The 23,640-nt window shown below is 41.5% G+C and overlaps 2 protein-coding genes across 4 annotated transcripts in view; one reads left to right on the top strand and one right to left on the bottom strand.

Annotated features, from left to right (window-relative positions):
• Positions 1 to 371: 371 nt before the first annotated feature.
• hacd4 (3-hydroxyacyl-CoA dehydratase 4) lies at positions 372 to 7,166 on the top strand. 2 transcript variants are annotated; one of them, XM_037112403.1, is made up of 7 exons: positions 372 to 623; positions 1,263 to 1,369; positions 1,833 to 1,960; positions 2,089 to 2,198; positions 3,761 to 3,867; positions 4,587 to 4,718; positions 6,020 to 7,166. In XM_037112403.1, exons 1-7 carry the CDS (start codon positions 556 to 558, stop codon positions 6,097 to 6,099), a joined length of 732 nt encoding a protein of 243 aa, XP_036968298.1. In that variant the 5' UTR covers positions 372 to 555; the 3' UTR covers positions 6,100 to 7,166. The 2 variants fall into 2 exon arrangements, with proteins under 2 accessions (XP_036968298.1, XP_036968299.1); XM_037112404.1 differs by having other exon boundaries at positions 376 to 619.
• focad (focadhesin) overlaps positions 5,602 to 23,640 on the bottom strand; it is a 53,822-nt gene continuing 35,783 nt past the window's right edge. Inside the window, exons 27-44 of one of the 2 annotated variants that reach the window (XM_037112402.1) lie at positions 21,594 to 21,832; positions 21,412 to 21,501; positions 14,714 to 14,861; positions 14,441 to 14,560; positions 14,019 to 14,141; positions 13,625 to 13,702; positions 12,680 to 12,751; positions 12,337 to 12,439; positions 12,138 to 12,218; positions 11,883 to 12,011; positions 11,681 to 11,796; positions 10,907 to 11,167; positions 10,420 to 10,509; positions 9,754 to 9,931; positions 9,363 to 9,460; positions 7,572 to 7,823; positions 7,377 to 7,452; positions 5,602 to 6,880 (exon numbers count right to left, since the gene is read on the bottom strand). In XM_037112402.1, the coding sequence (XP_036968297.1) occupies positions 6,807 to 6,880; positions 7,377 to 7,452; positions 7,572 to 7,823; positions 9,363 to 9,460; positions 9,754 to 9,931; positions 10,420 to 10,509; positions 10,907 to 11,167; positions 11,681 to 11,796; positions 11,883 to 12,011; positions 12,138 to 12,218; positions 12,337 to 12,439; positions 12,680 to 12,751; positions 13,625 to 13,702; positions 14,019 to 14,141; positions 14,441 to 14,560; positions 14,714 to 14,861; positions 21,412 to 21,501; positions 21,594 to 21,832 (2,328 nt within the window). In that variant the 3' untranslated portion in view covers positions 5,602 to 6,806. Of the gene's footprint in view, positions 6,881 to 7,376; positions 7,453 to 7,571; positions 7,824 to 9,362; positions 9,461 to 9,753; positions 9,932 to 10,419; positions 10,510 to 10,588; positions 10,686 to 10,906; positions 11,168 to 11,680; positions 11,797 to 11,882; positions 12,012 to 12,137; positions 12,219 to 12,336; positions 12,440 to 12,679; positions 12,752 to 13,624; positions 13,703 to 14,018; positions 14,142 to 14,440; positions 14,561 to 14,713; positions 14,862 to 21,411; positions 21,502 to 21,593; positions 21,833 to 23,640 lie in introns of those variants that run through there. The other variant, XR_005077344.1, reaches the window with a different exon arrangement.

Raw genomic sequence — 23,640 nt, forward strand, 5'->3', positions numbered from 1 at the left:
TTTCATGGGATTTGATGACAAAATGTAGAATATCATCATTTTTTTTTTTTTAGAATAAACAAGCTTGTTGTTGTCCTGATTTTAATGTTAATAAGATTTCAAAGCTGTTTTGTGAGTGTTAGTGTCAGTGTTATAGCTTATAGCTTGTGTGTGTGTGTGTGTGTGTGTGTGTGTGTGTGTGTGTGTGTGTGTGTGTGTGTGTGTGTGTGTGTGTGTGTGTGTGTGTGTGTGTGTGTGTGTGTGTGTGGCTCATTGTTCTCCTGCTGCTCCTCTCTCTCCTGAGTCTGCGTCTATAGTTTTTCACTTTTTCCTTCAGGGGGCTGGGACTATCTGACGTCACACTCACAGTAAGAATGGTAAGAATCAGCTTGAGGAAGCAGAAGGAAACCCTCATATTGCTTCATTTTTCTCTGCCTCCGCTTGTGAAGGACGATGAAGTAAGAGGCGGGGTTTTTTTTTGTTTTTTTTTTCCAGTTTACTGGGAGAAAAACTGCTTCAAGGAGCCACAAACTGCACCTGGAGAATAATGATTCTCCTCAAAGTCAGACAGGGATTATGAGCAGCTCATTTTTTTTGTACCTGCAACACAAGGACCAGAAGGAGACTTCATGGGGAGAATGTGAGTGAGTGTTGTGGGAATCGGACAGCGGTGTTCTCGCGGTGGGAGGAATGTTCTGTATCTGCAGGGTGTGTTGAGGAATGTCAGGCTGATCACAGACAGAGCTTCTTTTACTGTCAACTCTCTAAGATTAACTCCTGTAAACAGGGATTAGTTCTTATTTTGAAGGTTTTATATCCAGCATGAGCCCACAGATCATATGCAAAGAGTTTAAAACTACCTGGGGAGGATTTTTCTGTCTGCAGTCAGCCATTCCATTCTTCTATCTGTGCTGATGCCGTGTGCAATGACGGGTTATTTTCCTCTGTGTTAGGAAAGATTCAGGAAATCTTTACCATAACCTTTTTTATACATTGTAAATTTCTTGCTAATTAAACTTTAACGACGCCTTGTCGTTTGGTGTGTAAGAATGGATTTGGCACAGCTGCTCCGGTGTTGTTAGCGCCGCTGGTTCAGGCATGTGCGAGCTGACCAATCAGAGCAGACTGGGCAGGTCTTCAAGAGGCAGGAGCTAAGATAGAGGGTGAATACAGAGCTGCAGCACTGGACAGGATGAGAAAACAATTGTGTTTTTTGAACATTAAAGCCTGTAAACCTGAAACCAAAAATGAAACCTTTTTTTTTTTTTTTTTTTCTCTTACAGGCTCAGCTTCAGGCTCGCCTATATTTTCTCTTACAACCTGTTCCAGTTCTGTGGACACACGTGGATACTGGCCAACAGCATAGCCAGGTTCCTCACATTTGGTCGAGGTAAGATTTGCCAACACAGAACATTCAGCACCAGCAGAAGACACAAGGATGCATATGTACAACACTAGAAGCTTTTTAAGCTCGGTATGAGAGGCCCATTTTAAGGAACACTTCACCCTAAAAAGAACATTTTGTCATTGTCGTGGTCTGTCCGGAGACTTGGATTACAGCATGTGGAGCCAAATAGTTGTTTTTTCCATTTTAAATAAAGTCCCCAGCCACTTCAGTCGTTTAAGAGGATGCTGCAACGTTGTTTTGCTGTAAAGCTCCGGAAATGTTTTGTGGACTGCGAAACTCCCCCCTACCGACTTTCCTTCAGCATGCGGAGAGGAGATGATTTTCATTTTAGGTTGAACTGTTCCTTTAAATCATGATTGATTTTAGCTCAGAAGGACAGGACCACGATAAGTCTCTACCAGTCGGCACAAGTTCGCGTGATTAAGTATGATTTTTCACTTTGCAGATGCCTTAGCGGACACATTTTACTCCGTCGGCTTTGTGATGAGTCTGTGCCAGCTGCTCTCCATCTTGGAGCTCTTCCACATCGCAGACAGGATTGAGAAAGCCAGACTCCTTCCTCGCTTCATCCAAGTGTGTAGCACAGCTCCACCTCTGACTGGAATTCAGTAATTAATCATGCGGATCCTGTACAATGTATGAAATATGTAATCAAGAGCTCTTTAGCCTTGGTGAACAGTGCATGTTCTCTTGTTCTTCAGGTTCTGGAGAAGAACCTGCTGCTGATCATGATCATCATGCTGGAGGAGATCCAGAGTAAACCAGTCGTGTGTGCTCAGTTCTTCTTGTGGAACGTAATGGACCTCCTACGGTATTTCACCAATATTAAATCAATACTGTATGGCTTGTTTTTGCCTCACTGGCAGTGGGGCCAAGGGATAACAGCACAAGTCAGTCGAGGTGTCTGTTATCTGTTAGTGTGGTCTAACCCTGACATTTACTGCTGTGAATATTCATGATCCTCAGATGATAAATCTACGTAGTTAAGACTTCCTAGCTGGCCCCATCAGATTAAAGATATAACAGGCAACATTTCCTGGTTAAAATGTCCTAAAATCGACGAGATCTTTCTTACGGACCCCGACTGATGTATCAATTGGCTGATATCATCGGCCGATGTGTCCTTATCAGCAACTCTTTTTGTTCAAGATAATGCAGATAAACAAACTGCCCTGCCCCCCTCACATGTCTTTTTTCTTCACAGGTGTTTTGATAATCACATTTGAGGGGTCATTGCTATGAATGTGTGTATATCAGTCGATACATCGTTAATATCAGTATCAACATGTGGTGGTCGCCCGGCTCTACTCTCTTACAACATGTTGTAGAGTTGTGTACTTTACATTAGCCCAAATGTTTCCAACAATGTTCGAACCAGAGAATTCCGTGCTTTTTTTTTTTTTTTTTTTGGTAGCCGGTCACTGTAACCTCCAGGAGAGAGTCAGAGTGAGGGAGAAAGTCAGAGAAGGAGACGTAACTAAACATTAAGTGAATAAAACTCAATACATTGACCCTGGGTCAAGTAGATATGTCTTCATCAATGCAATACTGGTGGATTAACACCTCCCATGATCCCTTGCTACTTAGACTGTACTCCATTGTACTTAAGCGGGATGCAGCAGGCCCGGCGTTCTCCGACACATTTATCTTTTGAACGACTCTTAATCAATGTAGTTTTAACAACTTTGTAATTGCTCTTTCCGAGTCAGCTGATTTGTGATTTTTGTCTCCTTGGGAAAGCAACAGTCTGAAACTAAAACTGCATACTTTCAGGACGATAACATATAATTATGGTATGCTAAGAATTGTGTTCGTAATAATTGATCGAAGGAGTAGAGGTCCTTATGTTCTCAGCTGAGAACTTACTGTGTCTTAAACTGGACTGAGTGTCAGTCTGGAAGAAGAAAAGTGCTGTTTGACTAGGAAAGAAAACGAGTTCCACTTCGTCTTCCTTTGGCTCTTTGTACTTTGAACTGAGCAAACAAGCATATTCTGAAAGTACACAACATTTTATGATGTGGTAATCTATTTTTTTTTTTTTTTTGTCCGCTTGAGCATGTAATGAAGCAATGGAGTAGTGAATTGCCCGCTGGTCTTCAGCAAGCGGATGTTCAGCTCATGTTGACTATAAATACAGCGGCAGGTGTACAGAGAGCTGCAGCAGGATCACGGTGAACAACATGATTGTAGAAGAATGGTCTTTTCTCCAGGCTCCAGAGAGGTCTGCCCAGCGTGATGGCGATCGCAGCGATGGCTCACTATGGAACTCTTCTGGCCAAATCAGCTGTCAGTTATTGAGTCATACTGCGTCATTTTTGCCCTCAGTTGGAAACCTCATCAAACGTTTTTGATGTGTGCCGTGTGTGACGACAGGTACCCGCATGAGCTGCTGTGTCTCTTGGACAAACCATCCGTCGCCATGCTGTGGACTCGCTACACACTCTGGATCCCGGTATACATCCTGTCAGCGGCCACTGAAGGTGACTGAACCCGTTCCATCAACTTCATTGTATTTATGAAAAAGCGACCAAATGGCTACACGGGCCTCGGAATGCATCTCACTACATTTAGGATCATAAACAATATATTATTAGTTATATACGTTGTTGCTTGTTGCTGATCTGACACTGCTGAGCATTATGAACTACTTTAACGTGACAAAGACGCAAAGGAAGTCGTGTTGGCTTACAGGAAATGAGTTGGCAAAGCAGAGGAGATGATAAACTGTCAGGAAGTGTGTGAGGAAAGTACATCCGGCCTCTGTCGCGTGTGTGAGGCTCAGCACGAGTCCACTGCAAACAATCGCACGCTGCAGGCGGCTGTGAACCTCTGGTCTATCAGCGACACACCACACCAGCGTGTGTTCCTTCAAAACAACACACGTGGTGTGTCTTTTAGTCAGAAATGTTCTTTGTTTGACTGCTTTGGACAGCTTCTTAACAGGGCTGTAATGAACATACTGTGTTCAGTGTGAACACAGGGAAAGGGACAGTACACCCAAAAACAATATCCCTCTTACCTGAAGTGCTATTTATCATCTAGATTGTTTTGGTGTGAGTTTGGAGGTATCAGCTGCAGAGAGTTCTGTCGACATGATAAATAGCACCGCAGGTAATCTTGCAGTGACCTTTTCCTTTAAAGAAATAGTTTGGCGTCTTCCATGTGTTTCTGCGTGACTGTTTGTGTCCTTCTTCCTCAGGCGTCACTATATACCAGGCCCTGCCTTACGCTGAGCCAACGGCAGCGAACTCCAAACCGCTGAATTCAACAGTGTCGGCACATGTTCACCTGCCCGTCCTCTTGATGCTCTACCTGCCTTTTCTTGCTCTGGGTAAGACGAGTGAGCCAGCGTTCAGCCTGAAACACCTTCAGCTCTGTGTCAGAACAGTGAAGGGGACTGTACTGTAAACAGGCCAGACAGTTTGTCAGTGTCTTATAACAGTGACGCTCAGCATATATCGGACCAAAAAAATCGTTGGTGCAATATTGGGTAATTTATATCATCAGCTATTGATTGGTTTCTAATTGGTACAGATATGGAACCAGTGATATGAAGCCACATTGATTTTTGCCACACTGATTTTCTAAATTTCAGCCTTTTTGTGATATTTGTATGTGTATTCTAAACCCCAGTAACTGCTTATTTTTCACTAGGTTGGCTGTGGTGTGTGTACTGGGCTGAGGAACTAAGATTAACATTTTGTCTGAAGAGAGGAAGTTATCTTCTATTTGCAGCAAACTGAACCATTACAAATTGTAACTCGCAAATGAAAAACAGGCTCAACAGGTATCAGACAGATAGAAACGGTGCTTAATGTTAAATTGACATTTGACTCATTGTCATAATCCAGCACCCGCATGTTAGCACAAAACAAAACTTTCGTGCCAGCCACACCTCCCCTGGCGCCCCACGTGCCCCGCCCTCTCCACCCCCGCCGTTCATCAGCACAGGGTTAATCAAGTTAACTTTCAGGGAGCGTGTATGTCTAGCGGCGATGTAACGTGCGTTACGCAAGCAAGAGGATGAACATCTTCCCTATCATTTGTTTCAGTTACTAGTAGGATTGGGAAGAAGAGGCGAGTGCAGGCAGGCTGTGAGTGAAGGCACGTCACATGGGTGCGTTCAGATTTATGCCACTTACGGGGAAATAAAAACCCAACAAAAAACAAAAAAAACCACAGAAATTCACATAATCCCTCTTGGACAAATTGACTGTATTTTAGTAGCGATGTGAATTTTTAATAATGAATCCTCAGGGTTTCTATGATACCAAGGTTAAATTTCAAACCAATCCAGTGAAAAATAAGACATCGTTGAGGTTTAAAACACACATACAATCATGAAAACAAGTCCCTTTAGATCTGAGGGCCAAATGTCAAAAACGTATTTGGAGAACAGACATAGAATATCACAATGTCCCATCAATTTAAGAGAAGTATGAAATGACCAACGACCAAAGGAGAGCTGGTATGTGATGACCCACTTTTAGTTTTAGTTGGTAAACTGCCTTACACCTGCAGCAGGTATTTTGTTTTGCAGCTGAACTTATACCTCATAATGAACTGACAAATAAATACTGATTAATATACATAATTAATTAATACTGAAAAACACTGGTGTTGTCTTTTCAGGGGCCTCTGTGACAGTGTGGCAACTGCTGAAGGAGAGACAACACCACCTGGAGAAATGGAAGAAGATGAAAAGGAAATAATACCTCAGGTCACCTCTGGATGGTTTAAAGGGACAGTTCGAACTAAAATGAAAAAAAAAAATATTTTCCCTCTTAATCCACCTAGATTGTTTTGGTGTGAGCTGAGAGTTTTGGAGATATCAGCTGTAGAGAGGTCTGTCCTCTCTCCAATATAGTGGAACCAAACCTGGTTACATTTTTTTGTATCACTGCACATAAGGAAGCTTACTCATGGACAAGAGGCTCGCTAACTAGGCAAGCTAAAGTTACAGCTAAGCTGAGGTGGACACCATTTAATGTATACATCTAGTGCTGTCACAAGCAGGAGTCGGCCATGAGTACATACACACACCATCTCATGCCCAATATATCTAAAAGCTCCCACCAAAACTAGATATATGAATGGCACTAAAGATGTAAATTAAAAATATGTATGTTTGATTTTGAGAGGAGTTTGAGGTCATAAAGTCATGTCATCATTATTATCTATATTAGAAGACCATGAGCTCAAAATCCACAAAATGAAATTCAGACTGTTTAAACATTTGCTATATTTGATGAACTTTTAACAGGCATACATTGTTCGGAGCACATTCCTCCAGGCAATATGTGAGTGAAGGAGAGTTACGATGGCAAAAGTGCAGTTTGTCCACAAGTCCATGATGCTGCAGTGAGCCTCAGCTGTGTCCACACATGCTATGGTAACATTGTGGTGTAGCTCCCCTGGGCTACCATCCGTACGCTCGGGTCCACACAGCTTTCTTCTTGAACTCAGTGGAGGACTTCAGGGCCAACAGGGCAGCTGAAACGAAGACACGCGAGGACGATCAGATAATCCACCAAACGTGTGTAAACGTGTGTTCTCAGTGTAAGAGGAAAGACGGGATGTGTGTTTCCAGAAAAAAAAAAAAAAAATCTACTATTTTACCTTATGTATTTTTAAAGAATTTACATCACTTTGTAGAAATCTGTTTTTACTCCAAGGAGTTCATTTTTTTTTGTATACTGACTGTGACTCCATTTATGAATGTAAATAAAGGGGAAAACATCACAGGGGATACTTTTTATAAGCACTGTGTTATGAGAACTGGATAAGACTGGTCTGGACTTCTTGCTGTTTTTGGCCAGAGCCAAATCTTTTTGAGTTACCCAGTTAAGCCAACAGAACCAAAGTAATATTTTGTCATCAACCAGCTAACCTAGAGACCTAAACGAACCTCCCGTCTACGAACACCAAGCTAAATAGAGGTGACATAAAGAAGTCAGTAATGTGTGTTATATTTAGTTTGTGTTCTGACCTTTGGCTGTGGTGATGGTCGTAGCTGACAGACACTGTTCAGGACCTTCTGTGATGCTGAGAAGCCAGTCTATGAACTGAGACACAGACACAGACACACAGACACACAGACACACAGGTTTTCAGCATCTTGTTCAGCTTTAAAAACCTGAACCATTGCTTTTCAAATTAAAGTGTTTACATCCAACACACTTACCTTGTGTGTCTGGCTGTTCCAGGGCTCTTTGTTCAGAAGCAGAGCCAGGCTGTGGGACATTCCCAGCAGGCACTGCGGCAGGGTGTGCTCAGTGAGTGACTCCTCACCGTAAAGACTGTGTTGTATTGCTTCGGGCTTTGGGTCGGGTTGCCATGGGGACCACTGGGCCCTTATGCCAAGAAGGAGGGGCATGAAGTGGTCACCCCAGGAAACTACAGCAGCAGCAAAAACCTGAAAAAGGAAGTCTGTGGCCTGCAAAAAAAAAAAAAAAAAAAATCTACATTCAGCTAGTTAGAATATAAAATACTATCTGTAGTGAGTGAGTCTGACCAGGTCTCAAGAGCACTTTTCCACAACCTGCACATACCTGTACATCCATACATCTGGTACAAGACAATATCTCACCAAATAATATCTGCTGCATGTCTCTGATCCTTTATTTTAGACTGTCCACTATGAGTCCAACAATGTTAACAAAGTGATATCTAATTGGTGGTGTTCCGTTTTTAAAGACATTAATGTCAACGTGACTAACAATGAGTGTAATGTGATACCAAGCAGGAAACAACTAATTTTTCCTGATGTTGCAGGATGTTTTGTTTGTAAACTTGTGTATCTCTCCTGTTTGAACATCGTTGGAAACATTTGGGCTAAGTACATGACTCAACAAAATATACAACAATGGCCAAGTCATTTTTAGGTATTTCAATGCAGAACGCTTACATATTGTATCTTTGAGGGTTCATGAATAACAACCTTAGTCATACAAGTGCTGTATCATAGGCAACTGTATGTTCAGTTTCTTGAAGATGTTTCAACTCTCATCCAAGAGGCTTCTTATGTTCTAACTGGGGAGGAGGTGGCTAGCTTTTATACTATGTCTGGGAGTGTCCTTACAAAGTCGTTAAGGACACATTTGATTCTACATTTGGTTTCAAGGTCGTTGGGGACATTGGGTCATTGAGACAACTGGCTTCATGTGGGTTGATAAGACTAGGTGAGCCTAGGTGTGAATGGTTGTTATGCTGTCTGTGGAGGAAACTCAGTACTGCATTATAGGTGGGTGATAAGTAATGTTGTAGGCCACCTCCTCTGTTCAAAGACGATCATTCCAGTTTGACATAGTCGGATTATTTTACTCCTCCTTCAAACCACCTGTCTTCTCTGGCCAAGATGTCTACATTGCTGTCCTCAAGGGGAAAGATTTTCTCTCCTTCAAATGTAAGTGGACAGCAGAGTCTTCAAGTGGCCCCTAACAAGTCTGGAAGTGAGAGCTCACACGTGTCCTTAACAACTCTGTAAGGACACTCCCACACAGAGTTTAGAAGCCTGCAAACTCCCCTCAAGTTGGTTAGAACTGAACTGTTTCTTGAAGGTGTTTCACCTCTCATCCAATAAGTCTCTTGGGTCAAAGATGAAACACCTTCAAGAAACTAAAACACATCCAGTCGCCTACAATACAGCACTTACTTACTTACAAAAGCACAAAAAACCCAAAAGACCCTAATGAAAGACAACCCATTTTAATAATTTGTACAAGACCTTTTGATGTTCATTTTACCTTTGAATTAGATCAAATAAAATGTGAAGCCTCTTTTAACTTATATTAGTAGACACATTCAACAAGACTGGAGCTGCATTCCAATCTGCCTCAGAAATGACAGTCATTCCTGAGGAGCCCTTAACTCTCACCTACATGCTGAAATACAGGGCTTTAAACACAGGCTCAGTCATGACAGTGTCTGTTTAAAAAGACACACTGAAGTTTTCCAGAATGGCTCAGAAACTTACCAGTTTGGTGTCTCCACATATGACAGGAGTTGCACCATAGGCAACATTTCGGATGTGTCCCATCAGCTCCAGGAGCCACTCCATCCGTTTGGAAACGCCTGTAACAAGAGCAAACCGACTGAGGACTGGAGGACTAAGACACACATGTATTTTATCATGAAGAAGAGAATACCATGTATTGTCTTGCTATTAAATCAATCCTTAAAACCATTTTGTGTGGAATTTAAAAATCGCGACTAGTGATCCTAACCCATCAGAAACAACCATTCTGAACTTAATGTGTAGTATTGCACAGTATTTATTTACAACTTGAAATATTTTCACCTATGCTTTGTCACTTTTTATATGATGTGAATGCAAAGAGAGAAGTTTGAATAATTTCTGGGATAACCTGTGTTGGAGCTGGTGGCCAGGCGACACTGGTAAAATGTCTGCAGGAGGATCCAGCCAACTCTTTGGCTTGGCCAACCACGAAGCACGCCAGCAATGATATCATTGAGACCCAGGAGAGGAACTCTGCCCTGGGAGGTCAAGTAAGCCAGGATGAAGCAGGTCTTCTCCATCCCAGCCTTAACAGGACACAGTAAAGATCTTGATTTACCATCATGTCTACTTTCATTTACAAATACTGACTGTTCAGCAGTATTTTTATACCTCTAGCTTTTCTAAACCACTAATGCTGCTAACCACTAGCCAGCAACAGCTTTCATTTTAACACAACTTTTCTTTCTTTTTTTTTTTTTTTTTACACAGCTGCTTGCAATGTGGTAAATCTATCTATTTGTTTCTGCTTAAAGGAAGCAACGTTCCCATGTAAGCCTAAGCTTGCAACAGGCATTAAGAATAGCTACAAAGAAAACCCTTATTTTCATGCTAATGGTCATATAGTAGCATCAGTATTAAATTGACACCATTTCAAAACCAATGAAAAGTTCCTTGTAAAAAGTTAGCAAATATCACTCCTCATAAAACCACAGGCGGTCAATTCTATACTTAAATTTGTATGGATTAAAGACAAACTGTTTAAACATTTTGAACTTATTGTCACATACTGTACCTCTGTAACTCGAGCGATTCGGTCAATCTCTGAATCAGACATCTCAGACAGACATTTGGCGATTCCCACATAGAAATCCACTTCATTATCCTAAAACAAAGTGAATGACATTGTACAATTACAGCATAAACACCCACCACCACACACTGGATTGTGTTCTGTTCCTCACCCATTCACAAACGGCAGGAGAGATAACTTTTAAAACTTTCGCGATTGAAAAGTGGATTAACTTCACTCCTGTTTATCAACCTGACTGCGGCAGTGATCTGTGGAGGTGACATATATTGTCAGGGTTTATTTTTAGCTGTGATCAAGTATCTGTTGACGCGTAAGAGGTAAAAGCAGTCGAAGCTGAAGTACAAGAGGTATTTGTTGCGGATGTGTAAAAACTGTGACAGTGGCTGAAATGTGAATGAAAATGATATGAAGTGTCAGGTATAAAGTAGTTTCGGAATGCATAAACCCTTATGTCCTTTCCGCCCTGTACCTGGATGTGGTTTGGCAGGAGGGTGAAGATCTTCTCGGTGGTGGAGCAGAGGATGGACCAGCAGTTGTTGGGGGGATTTGGGAGGGCCATGGCCTGACTGAGGCCCCGAAGTAGCGAGCGGCACAAAGACAGACGCTGGGGACGAAGGTCGTCTTGGAACTGCTGCAGACCCAGACTCTCCACGTGGACCTGGAGCTTGTCCTCAGCAACATGCTTCATCCACAGGCCCAAATTCTCATATAGGTGAGCCCGAGTCTGGTGCTGGAGGAGAAAGAAGTCTATTTGACTATAGTCAAGTCTACTGACCACTCAGAGTTCTTCACATGCCACATTCACTGACGAAAAAGCTACTATGCAAGGAGCTGATGTGCTCATTAAGAGAAATAGAGGGCAGAAATCCAATAGGCCGAAATGTTAGCGTGTCAGTTGTTACGGCCAGAATAGCTGAAATTGAGAATTGCATACTGTGTCCTGAAGATGTGTGTGTGTGTCTCACCTTTTGGTGTTGAGCACTTTAACTATGGCTTAGTTTAACACCACAAAATAAAACACTGACGAGGTGCATCCTCTAAGAGATTAACTATATTTGGCATATCTTATATATTCCTGAACTGAAAAGCTTTGCTGCTAATCATCCAGCATACATGCAGAAACTGATATATCTAATAATATCAACCATGGATATGTATCAGTCGGGCTGTACTGTGAAGGATTTTCCTGAGTAATAAAAGTAATCACAGGGACCTGATAAAGAAACCCTTAAGAGGAACTTACACTGAGACTGTGAACGAGGGGCGGTGACAGCCAGGAGCCCAGAAAGAGAGAGGCACTCTGAGAGGATTGAGCTTGACACGCTGCCAGCACCACACACTGATGCTGTACATCCTCTCCTGTAAAAGGGAAAAAGACGCTGAGTTCAGTGCTTTGGCTCTGCAAGCCCCTAGGTATAACAACATAAATATGTGATAACTCTTACCAAAGCTGAGCCTCATCAGAGGAGACAGGACAGCACTCCAGTTGATGGGTGGGTACTGGAAACTGGCTCCAACTGATGCCAGGGGGGTCAGGGCAGTCTTAACCACGGCTGGATGGGAAAACTCTGGACCTGCACCCACAGGAAGAGAGGTTACTCTCAAAATGAAGATCATGAATGTCAATAATCATTTCTATATATATTATCTATCTTCAACGTGGTGATATTAAAAAGGTAGTTGTAAACTTCTCAACAAACCTTTTTTTCCTGCCTCTGTGAGGAAGTCAATGATGGATCTGATGACACTTCTCTCTGAGAGGTAACTGAAATCCTGAGGTACTGAGAGGAAGACCGGAGAAGAGAAAACATATCAAACACATTTTGAGGACAGAGAAGGACTTTAGTTGACTACGTTCCACTCAATTGTGGTAACAAGGAAGTTCACACCTGCACCTACCTGCTGTGTGACTGTGACTGGTGGACATATGGGCCAAATGCAAATGACCCACCAAACAAGCACTGTTGGACTGCAAACCAATGGCTCCTGAGAATGCTATGATCTACAAGAGAGGCAAAACAAGCCAATAAGCCAGTGACATAATGAGCAAAGGCCAGCTCAGTTTGATGGTAACCTGTCATTTTATCCTGACGGTGGCAATATTGACAGTACGGTAAACACAAACTTTTTCAACACCCGTACATTGACGGTGCATCACTCAAAGTTTTGGCTAAGAGGAGAAGTGTGTCTGAGAGGACATCACATTTTCAAGGAAAATTAAAACTGAAATGTGTCTTCATACCTGTGTGATGGCTCGAATAACCTCGTTCAGCCTGCTCTGCTGCTGGGAGGAGAGCTCCAGCTCACTCTTTAGCTGTGACACAGGACAACAAGCTTGACAGAGCGTATGGTGACAGAAACATTCATGGCCTCATTCCAGCGAAAAGGTATTGTTAAGAAACACTTCACCCCAGGACATCTGTATCAATGTATTGCCCACATAAACAGGATTGCCAGGCAAAAAAGGTACTTACACTAAGTGCTAAATGGTACTGTTGGTTTTGTGTTCAGGCTTTTCAAACACATGATGATTTAGAACAAAAAAAAGATCAATAAATAACTTTTGGTGAACTTTTTCCACCCTCTCAAATCTCCCTCTTGCTCCATATTTCCTGTTTATCTCTACACAATTAACCATTATATAAATGCTAAATGACCAACTACTGTTTTGAAGCCTCAAGTATGGCAATATGGCCGTCTCTATATTGGATCTTTCTGAGCCAGAAGTGACCATATTTGGATGAGAGCATGGAGCTGGGGAGAATCTCCTGATTGGATCTGACTGAAACCTTGAGGACACGCCAACTCACAATGTAGCCTTAAAGTGTACCCTGCTTATTGTCTAATATTTTGTAAATGGAGACATAATTTACAAATGAACATCTTGCTGTATTGAAGATTTGAAACGAGCCAATGAGATCATAAACTAATTAGAAGACTGTTTACTGTGGTTGTAATAAAATAAGAAGTAGGGTCATTTTCTCTGCCTATATACCTATATACCGATTTTGGTTCTTGAACCAGTGGGGTTGCCCCCCTGCTGCCTATTTGAGTGCAGATTTAAGGCATTTCAGCATTGACTTTACATTTTAGACCTGAACGCACCAGCCACGTGTTCTACCATCAATGGTAACAAACAAATAAAAATATATGCAAGGTATGTAAAAAACGATTGCGGCTTTCTCACCTGAACGAGGTAACTCTCTGATCCAACTAAAGCCACAAGGCCGTTGATGGCAGCCAGTCGCTGCATGGTGGGACAACCCTGAAACAAAGAAAAAAAAACTCTACTGAGCACACATCAGAGTAAAGGCTTGAATATATTACATAACAGGTTATCTCTGTGAAGAGTTTGCATGCTCTTTTTTATGTGGGTTTCCTCCAACAGTCAAGAATCAACGTGAGTGTGAAAAAGAAAAGCTCCTATTTCGATTTGATCCTCAGGATTCATCAGAAGTATGACACCTGATATCAAAGGTGCTTTTACATTCTGATAGAGTTAAATGACAGGTGATATAGATCTATCATAAATCCGGTATTTCATGGATCTGTAAATGGGAAAAAAAAGGTAGAAGTAATACCTCGGCCAGTAAGATCTTGATCCAAGCAGCCAGCAGGCGAGGTTGGATGTCCTCTGCTTTACCGTGGCCAGACATTGAAAGGCCATGGACGACCAACCCTAAAGCCAAGGAGAAGCCTGGAGTCTGAACATAAATAAAACAACAATATGTAAAACTGGGGTTAGACTATAGAAAGGCCTTAAAATCTTTCTGTGCATTTCTATAACTTTACATCAACAACACTAAAATGTCTAGCACAACTCGTAGCCAAGATGAGAAAAAAAACTAAAGAAGATCTCGAGTCCCATCACTGTGGTTCATCTAGGTCCATTTTTTGCCGTGAAGAGTTTGCTGTGGTGTGGTAACATCAGAATTACTGCACTCGAACTAGTTGGTAACCATACTGAAACAATCTAGCTGACAAGAGACTCTGTCCAGCTGACCTGCTGGCTCTCCTCGGTCAGGGTGCGCAGAGTGTTCATTACTTCCTCAGCCTTGGCAGCATCTATAAGGCCTCCACTGAAGGCTGAGACGCCCACACATGCCACAGAATAAGCCAAGACCTGCACATGTGGAGGAGGAGAAGGATGAAGATGAAGATGAAGATGAAGATGAAGAAGAAGAAGATGAAGAAGATGAAGAAGAAGATATTAAATATATTGTTGACCTGTCAAACTGCATTATAGTAAACTAGTGATTTGCAGGGTTGTTTGTACCTCCTGCAGCATGCGTCCCTGCCCACTGCTGTCCTGCAGGTTGGACAGTAGTTTGTCCAGTGTTTGGGTGACGTGGATATGTTGGTCCGTTTGCCCACTACTGCAGAGAGCTGCAAGCACCAGAGCCAGACCCAACACACAGCCAGTTCTGAGTGAGAGGAGGAAGGGTTCAGGAAAAAGGACAGTACTCATGATTTATCAATGTGCAGGGTGAGGGCAGTGATAGAATGTAACAGTTGATGTAAAATGTATACAGTGTAAGTACATTTACTCATGTGCTGTACTTAAGTACAATCCCGAGGTACTTTCAGTTTAGTTTTTCCCATTTCCTGCTATTTTTGTACTACACACATTCAATTTGTATTGTAAATATTGTACTTTTGTCTCCTCAACATAAAATTTGATCTTTTATCTGCATCTGGTAAAAAAACAAAACACAGATTGCAATAAGCAGTAGACCCATGGTATCAATGCATACACACATGTAAATATGTAGAATTTACTTTTGCTTGTACACATACGTGTATGAACTTATGTGCATATTTAAGCATATCAAAAATCAGGCTTTATTTTCAGACTTTAACTTATTTGAATGGGTTAGTTTTACTTTTACAAAAATAAATGGATAAACAAACTGACCTCAAAGGACAACACAATTGTGTTGTGCTGTTTTACTTTATATGTGGCAAACCCTGCCAACTTCCTAGCTTCAAACAGTGGTCAGGGACCTCACTTTCCTCTGAGAACAGCTTGTTTATTCATTTATGGAAAAAATATATATTTCTAAGTCTGTATTACTACTTCATTAATATTGTAAATATTAAAAGAGAGTTTGAATTTCTTCTCCAAAAACTACATAGTGCCCCTTTTATAAAGTTTGACTTTTTGGGTCTGCATTGTAAAACTGCACACTAGCTTTGTTTGTCATTCTTTTTTTTTTGAAACTTTCTCTTTATTAAGTTTTCAATTCTTTTTTCCACAGTAAACAACAAACAAAGAAGCATAAAACAGAGAAAAAAACAAAAACAAAACAAAAAACAAAATCATATGGAACTGACAGGTTGACAAGGTTTACATAGAGCATACATTAGAGCAAATGGGGTTGTCATTCACACAGACAGTGAGTTACACGTTAGAGAATATAAAGTCCACTTTTCCCAGTACTTGGTAAACTGATCAACCTGCAATCTTAGAACAAAGGTCAGCTTTTCCATGCACTGTATTTCGTTGACAATGGTAATCCAGTCATTCCTTGATGGCACATTTGTCTGCAGCCACTTCTGTGTAATGGCCTTTTTGCTTGCAGCCAAAAGTACTTTGTAAAGATAGTTGTCCTGAGCCATAAGTCCATCTGGGAATTTACCCAGGTAGAATGTGATGAAAGAAAGATCAGCTTTTAAACCAAAGATTGACTGAATTTCTTCAACAAGCTCTCGCCAATATGGTTGGATAAGTGGGCAAGCCCAGAATATATGAAAGTGATCGGCCATTGTCTGGCCACATTGTCTCCAGCATTTATCCTGTCCCAGGAGACCCTGCTGTTTAAATTTCAATTTAGGTGTGACAAAAAATTTTATGATGTTCTTCCAGCAGAACTCTCGCCATGCTCTGGAGTTGGTGGTTTTAGCTTGACTTGCCCAAACAGATTTCCAAACGTCCTCAGATATCTCCAGGCCGGACTCCGCCTCCCATTTTTGCTTAACCCGATTTGTAGAATGGTTGTTGGAGTTTTGTAATTTTTTGTAAATTTGTGAGATTAAATGTTTACTGTCTTTAGCATTATACGCATCAATAAATATATTGATCAGATTGGTATCCTCATTATCTGTTAATTTAATTTTCTTATTGAAGTAGTCTCTGATCTGGAAATATCTGAACATATCCTCTCTTCCCAGTCTATATGATTTACAGATGTGGGCGAAGGAATATAGGCCATCCTTATCAGTTATAGTGCAATAGGCGGTAATACCATTATGTGTCCACTGCCTGAATCGGTGATCTAGAAGTGATGGTATAAATTCTGAGTCATATGACACCCATTTCAATATTTTTGCATGCTTCTCAAGTTGGAGTTTTTTACAGGTGTTAAACCACACCCTAAGAGCAGCTCTGGTCCAGCAATTTAGTTTATCCAGGTGGGGGTCATGGTGTTGGCTATTACCTAATAATGCCTGTGTTGGTGTTTCAGATTGCTTTAACTCCAAGTCTTTCCATATAGCTGAGTAGTTAGGATTACACCAGCAAACTAGTGGTCTTAGCTGGGCAGCAATATAATAGTCCTCCACACATGGTAGAGAGAGCCCCCCCTCATCCTTAGGTAACTGCAGGGTCTTATATTTGATTCGGGGCCTCTTGCTGTTCCAGACAAATCTGGATATCATTCTATTCCATTCCCTAAAATCTTTAGGGGGGATCTCTATAGGAAGTGACTGGAATAAATATAACAGCCAGGGAAGGACATTCATTTTTATCGTTTCAATTCTGTTAGACATGTCTAGGGGTAGTACAGTCCATCTGTCTAGATCTGCTCTAATGGTCTTGATTACTGGATCATAATTTGTCTTATATATTTTGGTAATGTCTTTTGGGATCCAAACTCCTAAATATTTAATGGCAGGGGCATCCCATTTAAAATCAAATCTGCCTTTCAAATCAGTATTCGGTGTGAAATTATATGTAAGTATCTGGGTCTTGTGTGTGTTCAATTTATATCCAGAATACGAACCAAACAGTCTCAAAAGAGACATCAGCTTAGGTATACTTCTCTGTGAGTCAGTTAAAGTGAGCAATATGTCATCTGCGAACAGACTTATCTTATATTCACCATCACCAATTGAAATACCTTTAATCTCCGGATCCTCCCTTATTGCCTGAGCCAAGGGCTCTATGAAGAGTGCAAAGAGGGAGGGGCTTAGTGGGCACCCTTGGCGACAACCTCTCTCTAACTTAATGGATTGGGATAGGTGACCATTGATTCTTATTCTGGCGGTGGGGTTTGAATAAAGTGATCTAATACACTGTACAGATTTTTCATTAAAGCCAAAACGATGTAATGTTTGGTAGAGAAAGCCCCATCCAACCGAGTCGAACGCTTTCTCTGCATCTAGACTAATGAGTGTTGCACTAACATTTCCCTTAATCACATAGTCTACCACATGGAGCGTTCGTCTAATATTGTCCTGAGTCTGTCTTTCTCGGACAAATCCTGTTTGATCAGGGTCTATCATTTCTGAAACAATATGTTCCATCCTTTTGGCCATAATTGAGGCAAATAGTTTATAGTCTGTGTTCAAAATGGATATCGGCCTATATGAACTACATTCTCCCTTGTCTTTTCCTTCCTTAGGAATTATTGATATTACTGCCTCGCTCCAAGATTTGGGCATCTGGCCTTCCTCAAGGGTGTGATTAAAACATCTAAGAAGAATGGGCATCATCTCAAATTTGAATGTTTTGTACCATTCACTAACAAATCCATCTGAACCTGGTGTTTTGTTGGCCTTTAGTCGAGAAATAGCGCCACCCAGTTCAGCCGTTGTTATCTCGGCTATCAGTGCATTATTTTGATGTTCTCCTATTGAGGGGAGATCCAGAGATTTCAGGAATCCATCAATTACAGAGTCATCAGCTCTATCAGGTTGAGTATATAAGTCTTTATAATAAGCTTCAAAGGCTTGTTGAATTTCCTCTAGCTTATGGCAGACTTTGTTGTTTTTTGGGTTTCTTATTTTGTAAACTGTTCTTTCTGCTTGTTGTTTACGTAATCTCCAAGACAGAAGCTTCATAGCCTTTGGGCCGGTTTCATAATATTTTTGTTTAGTAAACCTCATTTTCTTCTCATTTTCTTCATCATAAATCTGATTTATTTCTTGTTTAATATACTTGAGTTGGGCCCATGTTTGTGGGTCTCTGTGGATCGAATGTTGAGTTTCAAGCTTCTTCAGTTTAGACTGCAGCTCTACTAAGTGTTTTTGTTTCTCCTTTTTCCTGTGGGACGCAAAGGCTATGAGTTTACCCCTAAGTACCGCCTTCCAGGCGTCCCACAGAACATTTGGTGTTACTGTTCCATTATCATTAATTAGTAAGTATTCTTTTAACTGTTCTTTCGTATATTCCTTACAAACTCTATCATTCAACAAGCTAGTATTGAGCCTCCACAGAGTATTCTTCCTTTTATTGTTAAGATGCAGAGAGAGGTATACTCCTGAATGATCTGACACATCACTAACTCCTATCTTACATTCACTTATTCTATGTCTTTCAGCATTAGAGATAAAAAAATAATCCAATCTGGAATATTCTGCGTGGCTAGGGGAGTAGTAAGTAAATTGTTTTTCTGTGGGGTGAAGATCCCTCCATATATCTATCATGCCAAATTCCCTAAGCATTTTCCACATGAGTACTGAGTTTTGGTTTCTCCTTTTGTGTAAGTTTGTTGAGTCAAGTTTGGGTTGTAACTGAATATTTAAATCACCACCGCAAATTAAAGTGCCTGATGACTCTTGGGCTATTAAATCAAATATTTTTTTAATAAATGATCTGTCGTGCCCTGGTGGCATATATACATTTAACAAAGTGACCTCTTTGAGATCAATCTTGCCTTTGACTAAAATGTAGCGACCCTCTTTATCTTTAATTTGGGAGGTTAGTTGGAATTGTATCTTATTTGAGAATAGAATTGCTACCCCCCTTTTACGTCCAGATTTGTGGGAGGAGTAGAATGTGTTAGTGAAACCCATTTTTTTTAGTTTTTCATGCTCTGAATCAGAGAGATGTGTCTCTTGCCAGAAAGCCACTTGAATATTTTCCCTTTTAATTTTAGCAATAACTTTGCTCCTTTTCACTGGATTGTGTAACCCATTCACGTTAAGTGTTATTATCTTATATTCCTGAAAGTCCATTTGCTTTGTTTCCTTATGCCAGTAATAGCCTGCTGCAACCTGTAACACTTTACCCTAGAACTTGGGTAGGAACAGCTATTGAAATTTGAATACAGAACATAGTGAATATTCAAAAAATTGACTTCCACTGTTAAAGAGATTATATACTCTTTAAAACCGAGGGGAAAGCCTGTTTTAACGAAAGGGCCCCTCTTTGAGATTACAACAATTACTTAAGTTGGCTTAGTACTACCATGGCAGACTATCCACCAGACCACTCTCCCATTTTCAACTGGCCTGCTTAACTCAAGCTAAAAGTCAGTCTTTAATCAACGTGAGAAAGAGAGGAATAAAAATGCAGGCGGGAGAGAGATAAAGTATTGAATAATTTTGCTAATTATCAATTCACCTGATGGGACTGAGGTAGATCTAACACATTCAGAACCTGGCGTTAGGGTCAGGTCTCCTGGGGGTTATGACGGAAAGCACTCAGCTTCTCTCGTATCAGCTCCGGGTGGGATGCTCGTTGACGATGCTTGTCCCTGGTCCTCTCCCACGCTGCGGTGCGAGGCTCCGGGGCTGGACCTGGGTCATTTTGGTCGATGGGGAACCCTCTTTTCCGCAGGTCCTTTGCAGCTTCTCTTGCATCGTTGTAAATCCTGGGTCCTCCGTCCAAAAACACCTTGAGCTTGGCCGGCGGGGGGGTCTGAAACCGCACACCCTTCTCTTTGAGTACTCTCCTTATTCCTGCGTACTCTCTTCTCTTCTTAACTACCTCCGTCGGGAAGTCGTGATCAAAATAAACTCTCGTGCCTTTGTAAAAGACCTCCTTCTTTTTCCAAGCAGACGACAGGATCAGTTCTTTGGTTTTATATTCGTGAAAGTTAATTATTATGGAGCGCGGCGGAGCCTCCCGTGGTGGTCGCGGAGCCAGGGCTCTGTGGCAGCGCTGTATTTTCAAGTCGAGCTCGTCGGAAGTGGCCAGCTCTGACTTTAATAGTTTGGTCACAAAGTCCATCATATTATTTTCTTCCTCACCTTCAGGTATTCCGTAGATGCGGACATTGTTTCGCCGTGACCGGGCCTCCAGATCTGTCATTTTCGTTTGCAGGGATTCCTGTTTTTGCTGCATTTGTCGGAGTGTGTCCTCGAGGTCGAGGTTGCGCTCCTCCAGCTCGGCCACACGTTGTTCGGCTTCCTCGACTCGCGTTGTTGTGCTTTTCAAGTCCCCCCTGATATCTCCCAGGGCCTGGTTAATCTCGTCGCGGAGTTCAGTCAGCTCCTTCTTCACGTCGTCTCTCAGTGTAGACCGGAATGAGTGCAGCTCACTTTTTACATCGGAGCGCATTGCCTTGATCTCCGTGTGAATACTAGCCAGCAGGCTAGCATCGGTCGCATCTAGTCCGGCGGGGCTAGGCGAGTTAGCATTAGCGTCGTCATCGCTCTCCGCCGATACTTTATCATATTTTCCGGATCTTGTATTCATCTTACTTTTAGCTTTGCTGGTTTTGTCCCCTTCCATTATTTAACAACTATATTGTCACGCAAAAGCACTTGAATCTGGGGAAATAAACTGTGATTTGGGGAGAGCGTTAGGTCAGCCCGCCATCTTGTCGACGTACCCACCGGAAGTCCTGTTTGTCATTCTACAGGCAGAAATTATATTTAAAAAGAAAGAAGCACAATGCAAGGAATTCACTATATGTCACTCATAACCTCACAGGCAACCAGTTTGAAACCACTTGTATAAAGACTACAGCATATTGTTAAGTCTCTAGCTGGTTAGGACTTCACATGAGGTCATGAGCTGGCACTGACTTGTATTCCAGGTTGGGGTTGAAGGAGCAGCTTTCCAGAGCTTCTAAAGAGCTGAAGAGAAGATCAGTGTCCTTCTGAACCAAGACATCACTGTACAACAGAGAGAGGCATTGAGGTGACAGTAGGTAAATGATGGTTTACAGCCTGTGTTTGAGTCATTACCACAGACACGCGGAACCAACCTGAGGCGCTGATGCTGCAGACTGGAAAGCACCATGCCGAGCGCAAGACCAGAGTGGAACTGGACAGCCTGAGAGTCATCAGCGGTGGGGGCGCACGGCAAGCCGGCCTGCAGCACTGACAGGACCTGGACCAGATCATCCTTGTGCCACACCACCAGCACCGGAACCAGCAGGGACAAGGCCAGGCTGGCACAGGAGCGAGCTATGGCACTTGCTGTGTTCTCACCAGAGTAGGAGCGCTGAGAGGGAAGCAGGGAGTCAGGTGTGATTGAAACAGCATAGAAGCTGATTTTATTACATTCTCAGTGTAGCAGTTAGAAAGCAGCAAAGAAACAAGGACACCTGCAGGAGTTTAGGGCTCATTACATGTCATCTTATCAGCAGCCACACACAAAGGACACAAGCTTATTAATGCTGTCAGAAAGACTCTTATACTTAATTGATATATAGTAAATTAAGTTTTTGTAATTGTAATTATTTCCCCTCTCCATGCCGACTTACACGTGAGTTTGTGAGTGAGTTTGAACTGTTTCTCATTTGTCTGTAGAAAGTAGATGTCACGTTTTCTGCTATACCTTTGTCAGTCTTCATTCTGCGCACAAATGAGGCAAGCTCTAGCTATTATAAGGTTTGTGCAACTATCCCTCTGTTGCAGCTCAGCAGGTAACTCAGTGTTCATGGGAACACACCAAGGGAATAAGTAGTAAAAACACTTTGGAAGGCAGCTTGTGTCAAAGGCTGACGGTGCTGTAATGAAGTTTTCTTGACACAAAGCACTCCTCATCTCAACAAGACAGATAGCAACTACACTGCCTGTGGTTTCCAAACCTCCACCCACACCGCTACCACTGGGATAGAAAACAAGGTTTCGTGTTTTCTGGCACAGTGTCCTGGTGTTTAAATTGGTGTTTACAGTATCAATAAAAAAAACATTACTTAAGCACTGTATGTGCTGACATTTCTGGAATTCAAAACACTTCCAAACAATATTTTTTTTGTCTGCTTTTGAAAGCTTACAGTTTACTACACAGCACTGATAAGCAAGACGATAAGTGCATTTCAGAAACCTGATATGCTGTTTTCCTTTTTTTTTTGGTTCCTCCTACAGTTTCCAGCATTTGGATTGCATTTTTACAAACAGGAAGTTTAAATGTCAGTCTAGAAACGAGTGTAATCAGTCAAATGAGCAGCAGTTGTAATGAAAAACATTTTGATTTTAGGGCTGCAATGAATTATCAAAATTATTATCATTATTATTATTATTATTATTATTATTATTATTATTATTATTATTAGTAGTAGTAGTAGTAGTAGTAGTAGTAGTAGTATTGCTTGTGTGTTTGACTGTATTTATCTAATGCTTTTCTCATATGCTTGTATGTAAGTAGTGGATATGTTGAAATGTGTACTGTGGCTTTTTAGCTTTTGATATTTCCAAGGCCTTTTCTTCAAGAGGCTTCATCAACATCTTCAAGTAGTATCAAGTAGTCAATTACTAATAATTACAATTTGATGGATATACAAGATGTCAGAGGTCACGAATTGGTGGACATTTTAATGGAGCGTTTCTATATTAACTGGCGCCACTTTTAAATGTTTCAGTGTGTTTGAAAGTGAAAGTCAGCTGGCAATACACTTACCACCACCAGCATTGCGGAAAACACCAGCACACATCTATAAATGCTCACTACCACAATGGCCACTTGGGTAAGTTACGGCCTCAGCTCCATGTCTAGCCAATAAATAAAAAGAAAGAACCAAGTAAATCTGGTTTGTTATCTTGTTTTCGTTTCCTTATTTATTTGGTTTTCCCTTTCTAGCAGAAGATGGAAAACATTGGAAACAAGATAACGAGCCAAATTTCACAAGTTTTTTTCATTTTTTGCCAGATCGAATTGAATAATTGAATGAATGGATGACACTTGGACCGAAATTGTTAAACTGAAAACTGGACCCAAAAACGTCTTGATGGACCACCTATCAGCTGCAACCTACTGTAAATCGAGCCCTAACTACTTTTGTATTCAAACTGGCAAACTATTCTATT

The sequence above is a fragment of the Acanthopagrus latus genome, chromosome 10 (assembly GCF_904848185.1).
Source record: "Acanthopagrus latus isolate v.2019 chromosome 10, fAcaLat1.1, whole genome shotgun sequence".
Taxonomy (NCBI): Eukaryota; Metazoa; Chordata; class Actinopteri; order Spariformes; family Sparidae; genus Acanthopagrus; species Acanthopagrus latus.